At 40.7% G+C, this 15419-nt stretch overlaps 1 protein-coding gene across 1 annotated transcript in view; it reads right to left on the bottom strand.

The window, feature by feature from the left end:
• LOC138734066 (perilipin-4-like) overlaps positions 1–14817 on the bottom strand; it is a 43333-nt gene extending 28516 nt beyond the window's left edge. The window contains exons 1-12 of the mRNA XM_069881626.1: positions 14424–14817; positions 13684–14025; positions 12637–12944; positions 11710–11983; positions 10647–11114; positions 9558–9785; positions 7287–7973; positions 6418–6738; positions 5102–5329; positions 4141–4404; positions 2590–2748; positions 2119–2352 (exon numbers count right to left, since the gene is read on the bottom strand). Of these exons, the coding sequence (XP_069737727.1) occupies positions 2119–2352; positions 2590–2748; positions 4141–4404; positions 5102–5329; positions 6418–6738; positions 7287–7973; positions 9558–9785; positions 10647–11114; positions 11710–11983; positions 12637–12944; positions 13684–14025; positions 14424–14817 (3907 nt within the window). The remainder of the gene's footprint in view (positions 1–2118; positions 2353–2589; positions 2749–4140; positions 4405–5101; positions 5330–6417; positions 6739–7286; positions 7974–9557; positions 9786–10646; positions 11115–11709; positions 11984–12636; positions 12945–13683; positions 14026–14423) is intronic.
• Positions 14818–15419: the final 602 nt, after the last annotated feature.

Raw genomic sequence — 15419 nt, 5'->3', positions numbered from 1 at the left:
GATGTCATCATCCGTTACAATGCCTGCGCCTATTGTGACGTCATAGTCATTTATATTGCCTCTGCTGTCTTTGCCTATTGTGACATCATCGTCATCTACAATACCTGTGCCTATTGAGACATGATCGTCATTTATAATGCCTGTGCCTACAGTGACATCATCTTCATTTACAAGGCCTGTGTCTATTCTGACATCATTGTCATTTTCAATGCCTATGTCTATTTTGACATCATCATCATTTACAATGCCTGTGTCTTCTGTGCATATTTGACATCATCGTAATTAACAATGCCTGTGCCTATTGTGACATCATCGTCATTTAAAATGCCTGTGTCACCTATGCCTATTGTGACATCATTGTCATTTAAAATACCTGTGTCTTCTGTGACTAAAGTGACATCATCATCATGTGCAATGCCTGCACCTATTGTGACTTCATTGTCATTTACAATGAGAGTGGCTACTGTGACATCATCGTCATTTACAATGCCTGTGGCTATTGTGACATCATCATCATTTACAATGCCTGGGCCTATTGTGACATCATCGTCATTTACAATGCCTGGGCCTATTGTTACATCATCGTGGTTAACAATGCCTTTGTCTTCTGTGCCTATTATGAAATCATCATCATTTAAAATACCTGTGCCTTCTGTGCTTATTTTGACGTCATATTTGGTTACAATGCCTGCGCATATTGTGACATCATAGTCATTTACAGTGACTGTGTTGTCTGTGCCAATTTTGATATCATTGCAATTTACAATGTTTGTGCCATCTGTGCCTACTGTGACATCATCGTCATTGACAATGCCTGTGCCTATTGTGACATCAATGTCATTTAAAATGCCTGTTCCTATTGTGACATCATCGTCATTTACAATGATTATGCCTATTGTGACATCATCGTTATTTACAATGCCTCTGCCTATTGTGACATCATCGTTATTTACAATGACTATGCCTCTTGTGTCATCATCGTCATTTACAATGCCTGTGTCGTCTTTGCATATTGAGACATCATCGTCTTTTGCAATGCCTGTGTTTTCTTTGCCTATTCTGACATCATCGTCATTTACAATGCCTGTCGTCTGTGCCTATTGTGACATCATCTTCATTTACAATGCCTCTGCCTATTGTGACATAACCGTCATTTACAATGCCTGTGTCGTCTGTGCCTATTTGACATCATCGTAATTTACAATACCTGTGTCTATTGTTACATCATCTTCATTTATAATGATTTTGTAGGCTGTGACTATTGTGATATCAACGTCATTTACAATGCCTGTGGCTATTGTGACATGCTCGTGATTTACAATGCCTGTGTCGCCTGTCCCTATTGTCACATCATCGTCAATTACAATGCCTGTGTCACCAGTACCTACTGTGAAATCATCGTCATTTACAATGCCTGTCCCTATTGTGAGATCATCATCATTTACAATGCCTGTGTCGTCTCTGCATATTGTGACATGATTGTCATTTAGAATGCCTGTGTCTTCTGTTACTATTGTGACATCATCACCATTTACAATGCCTGTGGCTATTGTGCCATCATCAACATTTAAAATGCCTGTGCCTATTGTGACATCAACTTCATTTACACTGCCGGTGCCATCTGTGCATATTGTGACATAATCGTCAATTAAAATACCTGTGTTGCCGGTCCTATTTTGACATCATCGTCATTTACAATGCCTGTTCCTATTGTGACATCATTGTCATTAACTATGCCTGTGTCGCCTATTCCTATATTGACACCATTCCCGTTTAAATACCTGTGTCGTCTTTGCCTATTGTGACATTATCGTTATTTACAATGCCTGTGTCGCCAATGCCTATTGTGAAATCTTCGACATCTACAATGCCTGTGCTTATGTGACATCATCATCATTTACAATTCCTGTGGCTATTGCGACATCATTGTCATTTACAATGCTTGTGCATTTTGTGACATCATCGTCATTTACAATGCCTGTGTCTCCTCTCCCTATTGTAATATCAACGTCATTAACAATGCCTGTGTCACCAGTGCCTATTGTGACATCATCATAATTTACAATGACTGTGCCTATTGTGACAGCATAGTCATTTAAATGCCTCTGTCACCTGTACCTATTGTGACATCATCGTCATTTAAAATGCCTTTGTGGTCTTTTCCAATTGTAACATCATCGTCATTTACACTGCCTGTCTTTTCTGTGCGTATTCTTACATCGTAGTCATTTACTATTATTGTGCCTATTGTGACATCATCGTCATTTAAAATTCCTTTGCCCATTGCGGCATCATCATCTTTTACAATGCCTGTGCCTTTTGTGACATCATCATCATTTAAAGTACCTGTGCCTATTATGATATCATTGTCATTTACAATGCCTGTGGCTATTGTTACATCATCGTCACTTACAATGCCTGTGTCGTCTGTGCCTATTGTGACATCATCATCATTTAAAAAGCCTGTGCCGTCTGTGCCTATTGTGACATCATCATCATTTAAAATGCCTCTGCCCATTGTGACATCATCGTTATTTACAATGCCTGTGTTCTTGTTGCCTATTTTAACATCATCGTCATTTACAATGCCTGTGTTGTCTGTGCCTATTCTGACATCATTGTCTTTTACAATGGCTGTGCCTATTGTTACATCATCGTCGTTAAAAATGTCTGGGCCACTTGTGACATCATCGTCATTTACAATGCCTGTGCCTATTTTGACATCATCTTCATTTACAGTGCCTGTGCCTATTGCGACATAAACGTCATTTACAATGGCTGTGCCTATTGTAACAACTTTGACATTTACAATGCCTGTTCCTAATGTCATATCATCTTCATTTCCAATGCCTGTATTGTCTTTTCCTATTGTGACATCATCGTCATTTACAATGCCTGTGTCGCCTATGTCTATTTGACATCATCATCTTTTACAATGCCTGTGCCTATTGTGATATCAACGTCATTTACAATGCCTTTGACGTCTGTGCCCGTAGTGATATCATCGTCATTTACAATGACTGTGTAGCCTATGCCTATTGTGACATTATCGTCTTTTAAAATGCCTATGCCTATTTTCATATCATCATCATTTAGAATGCCAATGTTGCCTTTCCTATTCTGACATCATCGTCATTTACAATGCCTGTGCCTATTGTGACGTCATCGTCATTTACAATGCCTGTGCTTACTCTTACATCATAGTCATTAACAATGCCTGTGGCTATTGTGACATCATCGTCATTTAGAATAACTGTGTCACCTGTCCCTATTGTGACATCATCATTATTTACAAAGCACATGCCCTTTGTGACATCATCGTCATTAACAAAGCCTTTGTCATCTGTGCCTTTAGTGACATCATTGACATTTACAATGCCTGTGGCTAATGTGACATCATCGTCATTTACAATGCCTATGCCTTCTGTGCCTATTGTGACATCGTAGTCCTTTACAATGCCTATGTCCTCTGTGCCTACTGTGATATCATTGTCATTTCCAATGCTTGTGTCACCTCTACCTATTGCGACATCAACGTCATTAACAATGTCTGTGTCATCTGTGCCTATTGTGACATCATCGTAGTTTACAATGCCTGTGGCTATTGTGACAGCATCGTCATTTACAATGCCTGTGCCTGTTGTGACATCACTGTCATTTACACTGCCTGTGCCTATTGTGACATCATCACAATTTACAAAGCCTTTGTCTTCTGTGCCTTTAGTGACTTTATTTTCATTTACGATGCCTGTGCCTATTGTGACATCATCGTCATTTACAATGCCTATGCCCTCTGTGCCTATTGTGACATCATCGTAATTTACAATGCCTGTGCCTGTTGTGACAGCATCATCATTTTAATGCCTGTGCTGTTTGTGCCTATTGTGACATCATTGTCATTTACAATGCGTGTACCTATTGTGACATCATCGTATTTTAAAATGCCTTGTCATCTCCGCTATTGTAACATCATCGTCATTTAAATGCCTGTCTTGTCTGTGCGTACTCTGACATCGTAGTCATTTACTATGATTTTGCCTAATGTGACATCATCGTCATTTACAATGCCTGTGACTGTTGGGACATCATCGTCATTTACAATGCCTGTGCATAATGTGATATCATCGTCACTTACAATACCTGAGCCTTCTGTGCCTATTGTGACATCATAGTCATTTACAATGACTTTGTCACCTGTCCCTAATGTGACATCATCCTTGTTTACAATGCCTGTTTGGTCTGTGCCTATTGTGACATCGTCTTTTACAATGCCTGTGTCTTCTGTGGCTCTTTTGACATCATCGTCATTTACAATATCTATTCCTAATGTAATAACATCTTCATTTACAATGCCTGTGTTGTCTGTGCCTATTGTGACGTCATTGAAGGTTACACTGCCTGTGCCTATAGTGACATCATCATCATTTACAATGCCTATGCCGTCTTTGCCTGTTTTGACATCACCGTCATTTACAGTGCCTGTGCCTTTTGTGACATCATCTTAATTTACAATGCCTGTACCTATTGTCACATCATCGTCATTTCCATCGCCTGTGCCTCTTGTGTCTTTGTCGTCATTTAGAATGCCTGTGCCTATTGTTACAACATCATCATTTAACAATACCTGTGGCTATTGTGGTATCATCATCATTTACAATGCCTGTGTCGCTGTGCCTACTGTGACATCATCGTCAATTACAATAACTCTGTCGCCTGTCCCTATTTTGGCATCATCATCAATAACAATGCCTGTGCCTATTGTGACATCATCGTCATTTACAATGCCTGTGCTATAATATGAGAGCATAGTCATTTACAATGCCTGTAGCTATTGTGATATCATCGTCATTTACATTGCCATTTTCTTCTGTGTCTACTGTGACATCAGCGTCATTTACAATGCCTGTGCCGTCTGTGCCTTTTGTGACATCATCATTATTTAGAATGCCTGTGTTGCCTGTGCCTATCCTGACTTCATCGTCATTTACAATGCCTATGCCTGTTGCGACATCATCGTCATTTACAATGCTTGTGCCTATTGTGACATCATCGTCCTTTACAATGCCTCTGCCTTTTGTGACATCATTGTTTTTTACAATACCTGCGTCGTCTGTGCCTATTTTGACTTCATCGTCATTTACAATACCTTTGTCTATTGTGATATCATCGTCATTTACAATGCCTGTGCAGTCTGTGCCTTTTCTGACATCATTATTTAGAATGCCTGTGTCGCCTGTGCCTACTGTGACATCATCTTCGATTAAAATAACTCCGTTGCTTGTCCCTATATTGACATCATCGTCATTTACAATGCCTGTGTCTTCTGTGCCTATTTGACATCATCGTAATTAACTATGCCTGTGCCTATTGTGACATCATCGTCAATTAAAATGTCTGTGTCACATATGCCTATTGTGACATCATTGTAATTTAAAACACCTTGTTCATCTGTTACTATTATGACATCATTGTCATTTACAATGCCTTTTCCTATTGTAACATCATTGTTGTTTACGATTCCTGTGCCTCTTGTGACATCATCGTCATTTACAATGCCTATGCCTACTCTGACAGCATCGTCATTTACAATGCCTCTGCTTTTTGTGACATCATCGTTTTTTACAATGCCTGTCGTCTGTGCCTATTTTGACTTCATCGTCATTTACAATGCCTGTGTCTTTTTTGACTATTGTGACAGCATCGTCATTAATAATGCATGTTCCTCTTGTGTCATCATCATCATTTACAATGACTGTGTCATCTGTGCGTATTGTGACATCATTGTCACTTGCAATACCTTATTTTTCTGCGGGTATTATGACATCATTGTCATTTACAATGCCTGTGCCTATTCTGACATCATAGTCATTTACAATGTCTGTGCCTATTGTGATATCATTGTCGTTTACAATGCCTGTGCCTTTTGTGACATCATCGTCATTTAAAATGCCTGTATAGTCTGTGCCTATTGTGACATCATTGTAATTTACAATACTTTTCTCGTCTGTGCTTAATGTCCATAATTGTCTTTTACAATGCCTGTGCCTATTGTGACCTCATCGTCATTTACAATGCCTGTGTCGCATGTACCTTTTTTGACATCATCGTAATTTACAACGCCTGTGCCTATTGTGACATCATCGTCATTTACAATGCCTGTGCCTATTGTGACATCATCGTCATTTACAATGCCTGTGTCTTCTGTGACTTTTGTGACATTATCTTAATTTACAAAGCCTTTGCCTGTTGTGACATCATCGTCATTTACTATGCCTGTGCTTACTGTGACACCATCGTCATTTACAATTCCTGTGGCTATTGTGACAACATCATCATTTACAATGCCTGTACCTATTGTGACATCATCATCATTTACAATGCCTGTTCCTCTTGCGTCATCATCGTCTTTTACAATACCTGTTCCTATTGTGACTTGCTCCCAATTTACAATGCCTGTGCCTACTGTGACATCATTGACAGTTACAAAGTCTCTGTTTATTGTGACATCATCGTCATTTACAATGCCTGTTCCTTTTGTGACATCATCAACATTTACAATGCCTGTGTCAATTCTGACATCACCATCATTAATAATGTCGGTGTAGTCTGTGCGTATTGTGACATCATCGTCATTTAAAATGCCTGTGTCTTCTGTGCCTATTGTGACATCATGATCATTTAACTTGCCTGCAGCTATTGTGACATCATCGTCATTTACAATGCCTGTGTCTTCTGTGCCTATTGTGAAATCATCATCATTAAAATGCCATTGTCTCCTGTCCCTATTTTGACATCATCGTCATTTACAATGCCTGTGCCTATCGTGAAATCATTGTCATTTAAAATGCCTGTGTCACCTCTCCTTATTGTGACATCATCGTCATTTACAATGCCAGTGTCGTCTGTGTCTGTTGTGACATCATCATCATTTACAATGCCTGTGTTGCCAGTGCCTATTGGGACATCTTCGTCATTTACAATGCCTGTGCCTCTTATGTCATCATTGTCATTTACAATGCCTGTGTGGCCTGTCCCTATTGTGACAACATCGTCATTAAAAATGCCTGTGTTGTCTGTGCCTATTGTGACATCACCATCATTTACAATGCCTGTGTCATCTGTGCCTTTTGTAACATCACCGTAATTTTCAATTCTTGTGTCAACATCTACATTTATAATGCCTGTGCCTATTCTGACATTATCATTTACAATGCCTGCGCCTGTTGTGACGTCATCATCATTTACAATGCCTGTCTCTATTGTAACATCTTCGTCTTATACAATGCCTCTGCCTATTGTGACATCATTGTCATTTGCAATTCCAGGGCCTATTGTGATATCATCGTTATTTAAAATGCCTGTGCCTATTGTGACATCGTAGTCATTTACAATGCCTGTGCAATTTTTGTCAACATCTACATTTACAATGCCTGTGCCTATTGTCACATCATCGTCATTTAAAATGCCTGTGCCTATTGTGACATCATCGTCATTTACAATGCCTGTGCCCGTTTTGACATCATCTTCATTTACAATGCCTTTGCCAATTGTGTCAACATCTACATTTACAATGCCTGTGCCTATTGTTTCATTATCGACATTTATAATGCCTGTGCCTATTGTGACATCATCCTCTTTTACAATGCCTGTGTCAATTGTGTCAACACCTACATTTACAATGTCTGGGCCTATTGTGTCATCAGCGTATTTCTTAGCTCCTGTGCCTCTTGTGACATCATCATCATATAAAATGCCTATGCCTATAGTGACATCATAGTCATTCACTATGCCTGTGTCATAGGTGACTTCATCGTCATTTAAAATACCAGTGCCTATTGTGACATCATCAAAATTTACAGTGCCTGTTCCTATTATGACATCATCATCATTTACAATTCCTGTGTCTGTTGAGACGTCAACATCTTTCACAATGCCTGTGCCTATTACATCATCGTCATATACAATGCCTGTGCCTACTGTGACATCACCGTCATTTACAATGCCAGGCGTCTGTGCCTGTTGTGACATCACCTTAATTTACAATGCCAGTTCTTATTGTGACATCATCGTCATTTAAAATCCCTGTGCCTAATGTGACATCATTGTCATCTACGATGCCTGTGTCGTAGGTGCCTATTGTGACATCATCCTCTTTTACAATGCTTGTTCCTATCGTGACTTCATCGTCATTTACAGTGCCTGTGCCTATTGTGTCATTATCTACATTTACAATGCCTGTGCGTATAGTGACGTCATAGAATCATAGAATCATAGAATAACCAGGTTAGAAGAGACCCACCGGATAATCGAATCCAACCATTCCTAGCAAACACTAAACCATGCCCCTTAGCACCTCATCCACCCATACCTGAAACACCTCCAGGGATGGTGAATCAACCACCTCCCTGGGCAGCCTGTTCCAGTGCTTAATGACCCTTTCTGTGAAGAATTTCTTCCTAATGTCTAGCCTAAACCTACCCTGGTGGAGCTTGAGGCCATTCCCTCTTGTCCTGTCCCCTGTCACTTGGGAGAAGAGGCCAGCACCATCCTCTCTACAACCTCCTTTTAGGTAGTTGTAGAGAGCAATGAGGTCTCCCCTCAGCCTCCTCTTCTCCAGGCTAAATAATCCCAGCTCTCTCAGCTGCTCCTCATAAGACCTGCTCTCCAGCCCCCTCACCAGCTTTGTTGCTCTTCTCTGGACTCACTCCAGAGTCTCAACATCCTTCTTGTGGTGAGGGGCCCAGAACTGAACACAGGATTCGAGGAGCGGTCTCACCAGTGCTGAGTCCAGAGGGAGAAGATCCTCCCTGGACCTGCTGGTCACGCTGTTTCTGATACAAGCCAAGATGCCATTGGCCTTCTTGGCCACCTGGGCCACTGCTGGCTCATGTTCAGTTGCTGTCAACCAATGCCCACAGGTCCCTCTCCTCCAGGCAGCTTTCTAGACAGACTTCTCCTAGTCTCTAGCACTGCATAGGGTTGTTGTGCCCCAAGTGCAGGACCCGGCATTTGGCCTTGTTAAACCTCATGCCATTGGACTCTGCCCAGTGGTCCAGCCTCTTCAGATCCCTTTGCAGAGCCTCCCGACCCTCCAGCAGATCAGCACTTCCACCCAGCTTAGTGTCATCTGCAAACTTGCTAAGGGTGCACTCGATGCCTTCATCCAGGTCATTGATAAAGACATTGAACAGGGCTGGACCCAGCACTGAGCCCTGGGGAACCCCACTTGTCACTGGCCTCCAACTGGATTTCACACCATTTACCACCACTCTCTGGGCCCGGCCATCCAACCAGTTTTCCACCCAGGAGAGCGTGCCCCTGTAAAGGCCAGAGGCTGACAGTTTCTCAAGCAGAATGCTGTGAGAAACTGTGTCAAAGGCTTTACTGAAGTCCAGGAAGACCACATCCACAGCCTTTCCCTCATCCAGCAGCCGAATCACTTTGTCATAGAAGGCGATCAGGTTAGTCTGGCAAGACCTGCCTTTTGTGAACCCATGTTGACTGGGCCTGATCAACTGGTTCTCTTGCATGTGCTTCATGATAGCACTCAAGATCACCTGTTCCATGACTGTCCCTGGCACTGAGGTCAGACTGATGGGCCTGTAGTTTCAAGAATCCTTCCTGCAGCTCTTCCTGGAGATTGGAAAGATCATCGTCATTTACAATGCCGGTGCCTATTGTGACATCATCGTGATTTACAATGCCTGTGACGTCAGTGCCTATTGTGACATCATCGTCATTTGCAATGCCTGTGCACATTGCGACATCATCGTAGTTTACAATGCCTGTACATATAGTGTCAACATCTACATTTACAATGCCTGTGCCTATTGTGATATCATCATATAAAATGCCTGTGCCAATTGTGACATCATCATCATTTAACTGTGTCGCCTTTGCCAATTGTGACATCATCGTAATTTACAATGCCTTTGACGTCTCTTCCTATTGTGACATCATCGTCATTTGCAATGCCAGTGCCTATTGTAACATCATCGTCACTTACAATGCCTGTGCCATTTGTGTCAACATCTACATTTATAATGCCTGTGCCTATTGTGATATCATCGTCATTTACAATGCCTGTGCCTGTTGTGACATCATCGTCATTTACAATGCCTGTCTCTATTGTAACATCTTCATCATATACAATGCCTCTGCCTATTGTGACATCATTGTCATTTGCAATTCCAGGGCCTATTTTGACATTATTGTCATATACAATGCCTGTGCCTGTTGTGACATCATCTTCATTTACAATTCCTGTGACTATTGTGATATCATCATCATTTAAAATGCCTGTGCCTATTGTGATATCATCTTCATTTACAATACCTGTGCCTATTGTGACATCGTCGTCATTTACAATGACTGTGGTGTAGGCGCATATTGTGACATCATCGTCTACTACAATGCCTTGCCAATTGTGTCAACATGTACATTTACAATGCCTGTGCCTATTGTGACATCGTAGTCATTTACAATGCCTGTGCAATTTTTGTCAACATCTACATTTACAATGCCTGTGCCTATTGTCACATCATCGTCATTTAAAATGCCTGTGCCTATTGTGACATCATCCTCTTTTACAATGCCTGTGTCAATTGTGTCAACATCTACATTTACAATGCCTGTGACATCTGTGCCTATTGTGACATCATCGTCATTTACAATGCCTGTGCCCGTTTTGACATCATCTTCATTTACAATGCCTTTGCCAATTGTGTCAACATCTACATTTACAATGCCTGTGCCTATTGTTTCATTATCGACATTTATAATGCCTGTGCCTATTGTGACATCATCCTCTTTTACAATGCCTGTGTCAATTGTGTCAACACCTACATTTACAATGTCTGGGCCTATTGTGTCATCAGCGTATTTCTTAGCTCCTGTGCCTCTTGTGACATCATCATCATATAAAATGCCTATGCCTATAGTGACATCATAGTCATTCACTATGCCTGTGTCATAGGTGACTTCATCGTCATTTAAAATACCAGTGCCTATTGTGACATCATCGAAATTTACAGTGCCTGTTCCTATTATGACATCATCATCATTTACAATTCCTGTGTCTGTTGAGACGTCAACATCTTTCACAATGCCTGTGCCTATTACGACATCATCGTCATATACAATGCCTGTGCCTACTGTGACATCACCGTCATTTACAATGCCAGGCGTCTGTGCCTGTTGTGACATCACCTTAATTTACAATGCCAGTTCTTATTGTGACATCATCGTCATTTAAAATCCCTGTGCCTAATATGACATCTTTGTCATCTACGATGCCTGTGTCGTAGGTGCCTATTGTGACATCATCCTCTTTTACAATGCTTGTTCCTATCGTGACTTCATCGTCATTTACTGTGTCTGTGCCTATTGTGTCATCATCGTTATTTACAATGTCTGTGTCTTTGGTGCCTATTGTGACATCATCGTCATTTACAATGCCTGTGCCGTCCATTCCCTTTGTGACAACATCAACATTTGCAATGCCTGTTCCTATTGTGACATCACCGTCATTTACAATGCTTGTGTTGTCTGTGCCCATTGTGACATCTTCATCATTTTTGATGCCTGTGTCGTCTGTTCCCTTTGTGACATCATCTTCATTTACAACGCCTCTGCCTATTGTGACATCATCGTCATTTACAATGCCTGTGACGTCTGTGCCTTTTTTGACATCATTGTCATTTATATTGCCTGGGTCTTCTGTGCCGCTTGTGAGATAATCGTCATTCACAATGCCTGTGTCTTCTGTTCCCACTGTGACGTCATCGTTACGTGAAATGCCTGTGTCATCTGTGCCCGTTCTGACATCATCGTCATGAACAATGCCTGTGTCTTCTGTTCCCATTGTGACATTATCGTCATGTACAATGCTTGTGTCATCTGTGCCCATTCTGACATCGTAATTTATATTTATGCCTGCGCCCATTGTGATATCATCGTTATTTACAGTGCCTGTCTTCCGTGCCTATAGGTACATAATTGTCATTTACTATGATGCCTGTGCCCCTTGTGACATCATCGTCATTTACAATGCCTGCGTCATCTGCGCATATTGTGACTTCTTCATTTACAATGCCTTTGATTTTTCTTCCTATTGCGAAATCATAGTCATTTACAATGCCTGTGCCAATGGTGACATCATCATCATTAACAATGCCTGTGCCTGTCGTGACATCATCGTCATTTACAATGCCTGTGCCTATTTTGACATCATCGTCATGTACAATGCCTGTGTCATCTGTGTCCGTGGAGACATCATCGTCATTTACAATTATTTCTGTTCCTATTGTGACATCATCGTCATTTAAAATGCCTGTGTCTTCCGTGCCTATTTTGACATCATTGTCATTTACCAAGATGCCTGTAGCCATTGTGACATCATTGTCATTTACAATACCTACGTCTGTTGTGACATCATCGTCATTTACAATGTCTGCATCTATCGTGACATCATCATTATTTACAGTGCCTGTGCTTATTGTGACATCATTGTCATTTACAATTCCTGTGTCGTCTGTGCCTAATTTGACATCATCATCATTTACAATTCCTGTGTCATCTGTGCCTATTGTGATATCTACGTAATTTAAAATGCCTGTCCTCTGTGCATGTTATGACATCATCGACATTTGCAATGCCTTTGTCTTCTGTGCCTATGTTGACATCATCGTCATGTACGATGCCAGTGTCATCCGTGACCATTGTGACATCATTGTCATGTACAATGCTTGTGTCATCTGTGCCCATTGTGACGTAATTTTTAGATATGCCTGCGCCCATTGTGATATCATCATCATTTACAGTGCTTGTGTCATCTGTGCCTATATTGACACAATCGTCATTTACTGTGATGCCTGTGCTCCTTGTGACATTATCGTCATTTAAAATGCCTGTGCCTTTTGTGACATCATAGTCATTTTCAATGCCTGTGTTATTGTGACATCATTGTCATTTACAATGCCTGTGCCTGTTGTGACATCATTGTCAATTACAATACCTGCGTCGCCTGTCCCTATTGTGACAACATCATCATTTCCAATGCCTGTGTCTTCTGTTACTATTGTGATATCGTCATTTCCAATGCCTGTGCCTATTGTGATATCATCGCCAATTACATTGCCTGTGCTTACTGTGTCATTATTGTCATTTACAATTCCTGTGGCTATTGTGACATCATCGTTATTACAATGCCTGTGACGATTGTGACATCATCGTCAATTACTACACTTGTCGGTATTGTAACATCATCATCATTTAAAATGCCTGTGCCTATTGAGACATCATCTTCATATACAATGAATGTGCATATTGTGACATAATCGTCATTTACAATGCCTGTGCCGTCTCTACCTATTGTGATATCATCGTCATTTTCAATGCCTTTGTCATCTGTGCCTATAGTGAAATCATCGCCCTTTACAATACCTGCGCCTATTGTGACATCATCGTCATTTAGAATGCCGGTGTTTTCTGTGCCTTTTGTTACATCATCTTCACTTACAATGCCTGTGTCGCCTGTGCCGATTATTACATCATCGTCATTTAAATTTCCTGTGCCTATTGTGATATCATCGTCATTTACAAAGCCTGTGCCTATTGTGACATCATCCTCATTGACTATGCCTTTGCCTATTGTTACATCATCGTAATTTAGAATGCCTGTACGTATCTTCACATCATCTTCATTTACAATTCCTGTGCCTATTATGACATCATTGTCATTTACAATACCTGAGTCCACTTTCTCTATTCTTACACCATAATCAGTTACAATGCCGATGCCTATTGTGACATCATCGTCATTTACAATGACTGTGCCTGTGGTGACATCATCGTTATTTACAATTCCTGTGCCTATTGTGACATCATCGTCTTTTATAATGCCTGTGTCGCCAGTGACTGTTTTGACCACATCGTCATTTACAATGCCTGTGCCTATTGTGACATCATCATCATTTACAATGCCTCTACCTATTGTGATATTATCGTCATTTAAAATTCCTGTACCTATTGTGACATTACCGTCATTTACAATGCCTGGTCATATTATGACATGATCGTTACTATAAAAAGACTGTTCCTATTGCGTCATCATCGTCATTTAGAATGCGTGTCAACTCTGCCTATTGTGACATCATCGTCATTTACAATGCCTTTTTCTTCTGTGACTATTTTGACATCATCGTCAATTAAAATGCCTGTGTGGTCTGCTCCTATTGTGACATAATCATCATTTACAATGCCTGTGTCTTCTGTGCCTACTGTGACATCATCGTATTTTAAAATGCATGTGCCTATTGTGACATCATCATCTTTTTCAATGCCTGTGTTGCCTGCACATATTTTGACATAATCATCTTTTACAATGCCTGTTGCTATTGTGACATCATCACCATTTCTATTACCTGTGTCATCCGTGCCTATTGTGACATCATCGTCATTTACAATGCCTGTGTCTTCTGTGACTATTGTGACATCATCATCATATACAATGCCTGTGCCTATTGTGGCATCATCGTCATTTACAATGCCTTTGTCGTCTGTTCCTGTTTTGACAACACTGTCATTTACATTGCCTGTGCCTATTGTGATATCATCATCTTTTACAATGCCTGTGTCTATAGTGACATCATCTTTATTTACAATTCCTGTGCCTAGTGTGACATCATCGTCATTTACAATGCCTTTGCCTATTGCTACATCACAGTAATTTACAATGCTTCTGCCTATTGTTACATCATCGTCATTTACAAAGACGGTGCTTATTGTGTCATCATCATCATTTAGAATGCCTGTCATCTGTGCCTATTTTGACATCATCGTCACTTACAATGCCTTTGTCGTCTGTGACTATTGAGACATCATCGACAGTTAGAATGCATGGGTCGTCTGTGCCTTTTGTGACATCATTGCAATTTACAGTACCTGTGCCTATTGTAACGTCATCGTCATTTACAATGCCTATGTCGTCTGTGCCTATTGTGAAATCATCGTTATTTACAATGCTTGTGTCGTCTGTGCCAATTGTGTAATCATCTTCGCTTAAAATGCTTGCTCCTATTCTGACGTCATTGTCATGTACAATGCCTTTTCCTGTTGTGACATGATCGTCATCTACACTGCCTGTGCCTACAGTGAAATAATCGTCATTTACAATGCCTTAGGCTATTGTGACATCATCTTTATTTTCAATGCCTATGTCTATTGTGACAAACTTATCATATACAATGGCTGTGCCTATTGTGATATCAACATCATTAACAATGCCTGTGTCGTCATTGACTACTGTGACATCATCATCATTTACAATGCCTGTTTTGTCTGTGCCTATTGTGACATGATCGCCATTTACAATGCCTGTGTCACCTATGACTAGTGTGACATCTTTGTCATTTGCAATG

Source organism: Phaenicophaeus curvirostris, unplaced genomic scaffold (genome assembly GCF_032191515.1).
Source record: "Phaenicophaeus curvirostris isolate KB17595 unplaced genomic scaffold, BPBGC_Pcur_1.0 scaffold_55, whole genome shotgun sequence".
NCBI classification, from domain to species: domain Eukaryota; kingdom Metazoa; phylum Chordata; class Aves; order Cuculiformes; family Cuculidae; genus Phaenicophaeus; species Phaenicophaeus curvirostris.
Note: the sequence above shows the minus strand (reverse complement) of the source record. Positions and strands in the feature narration are given on the sequence as shown.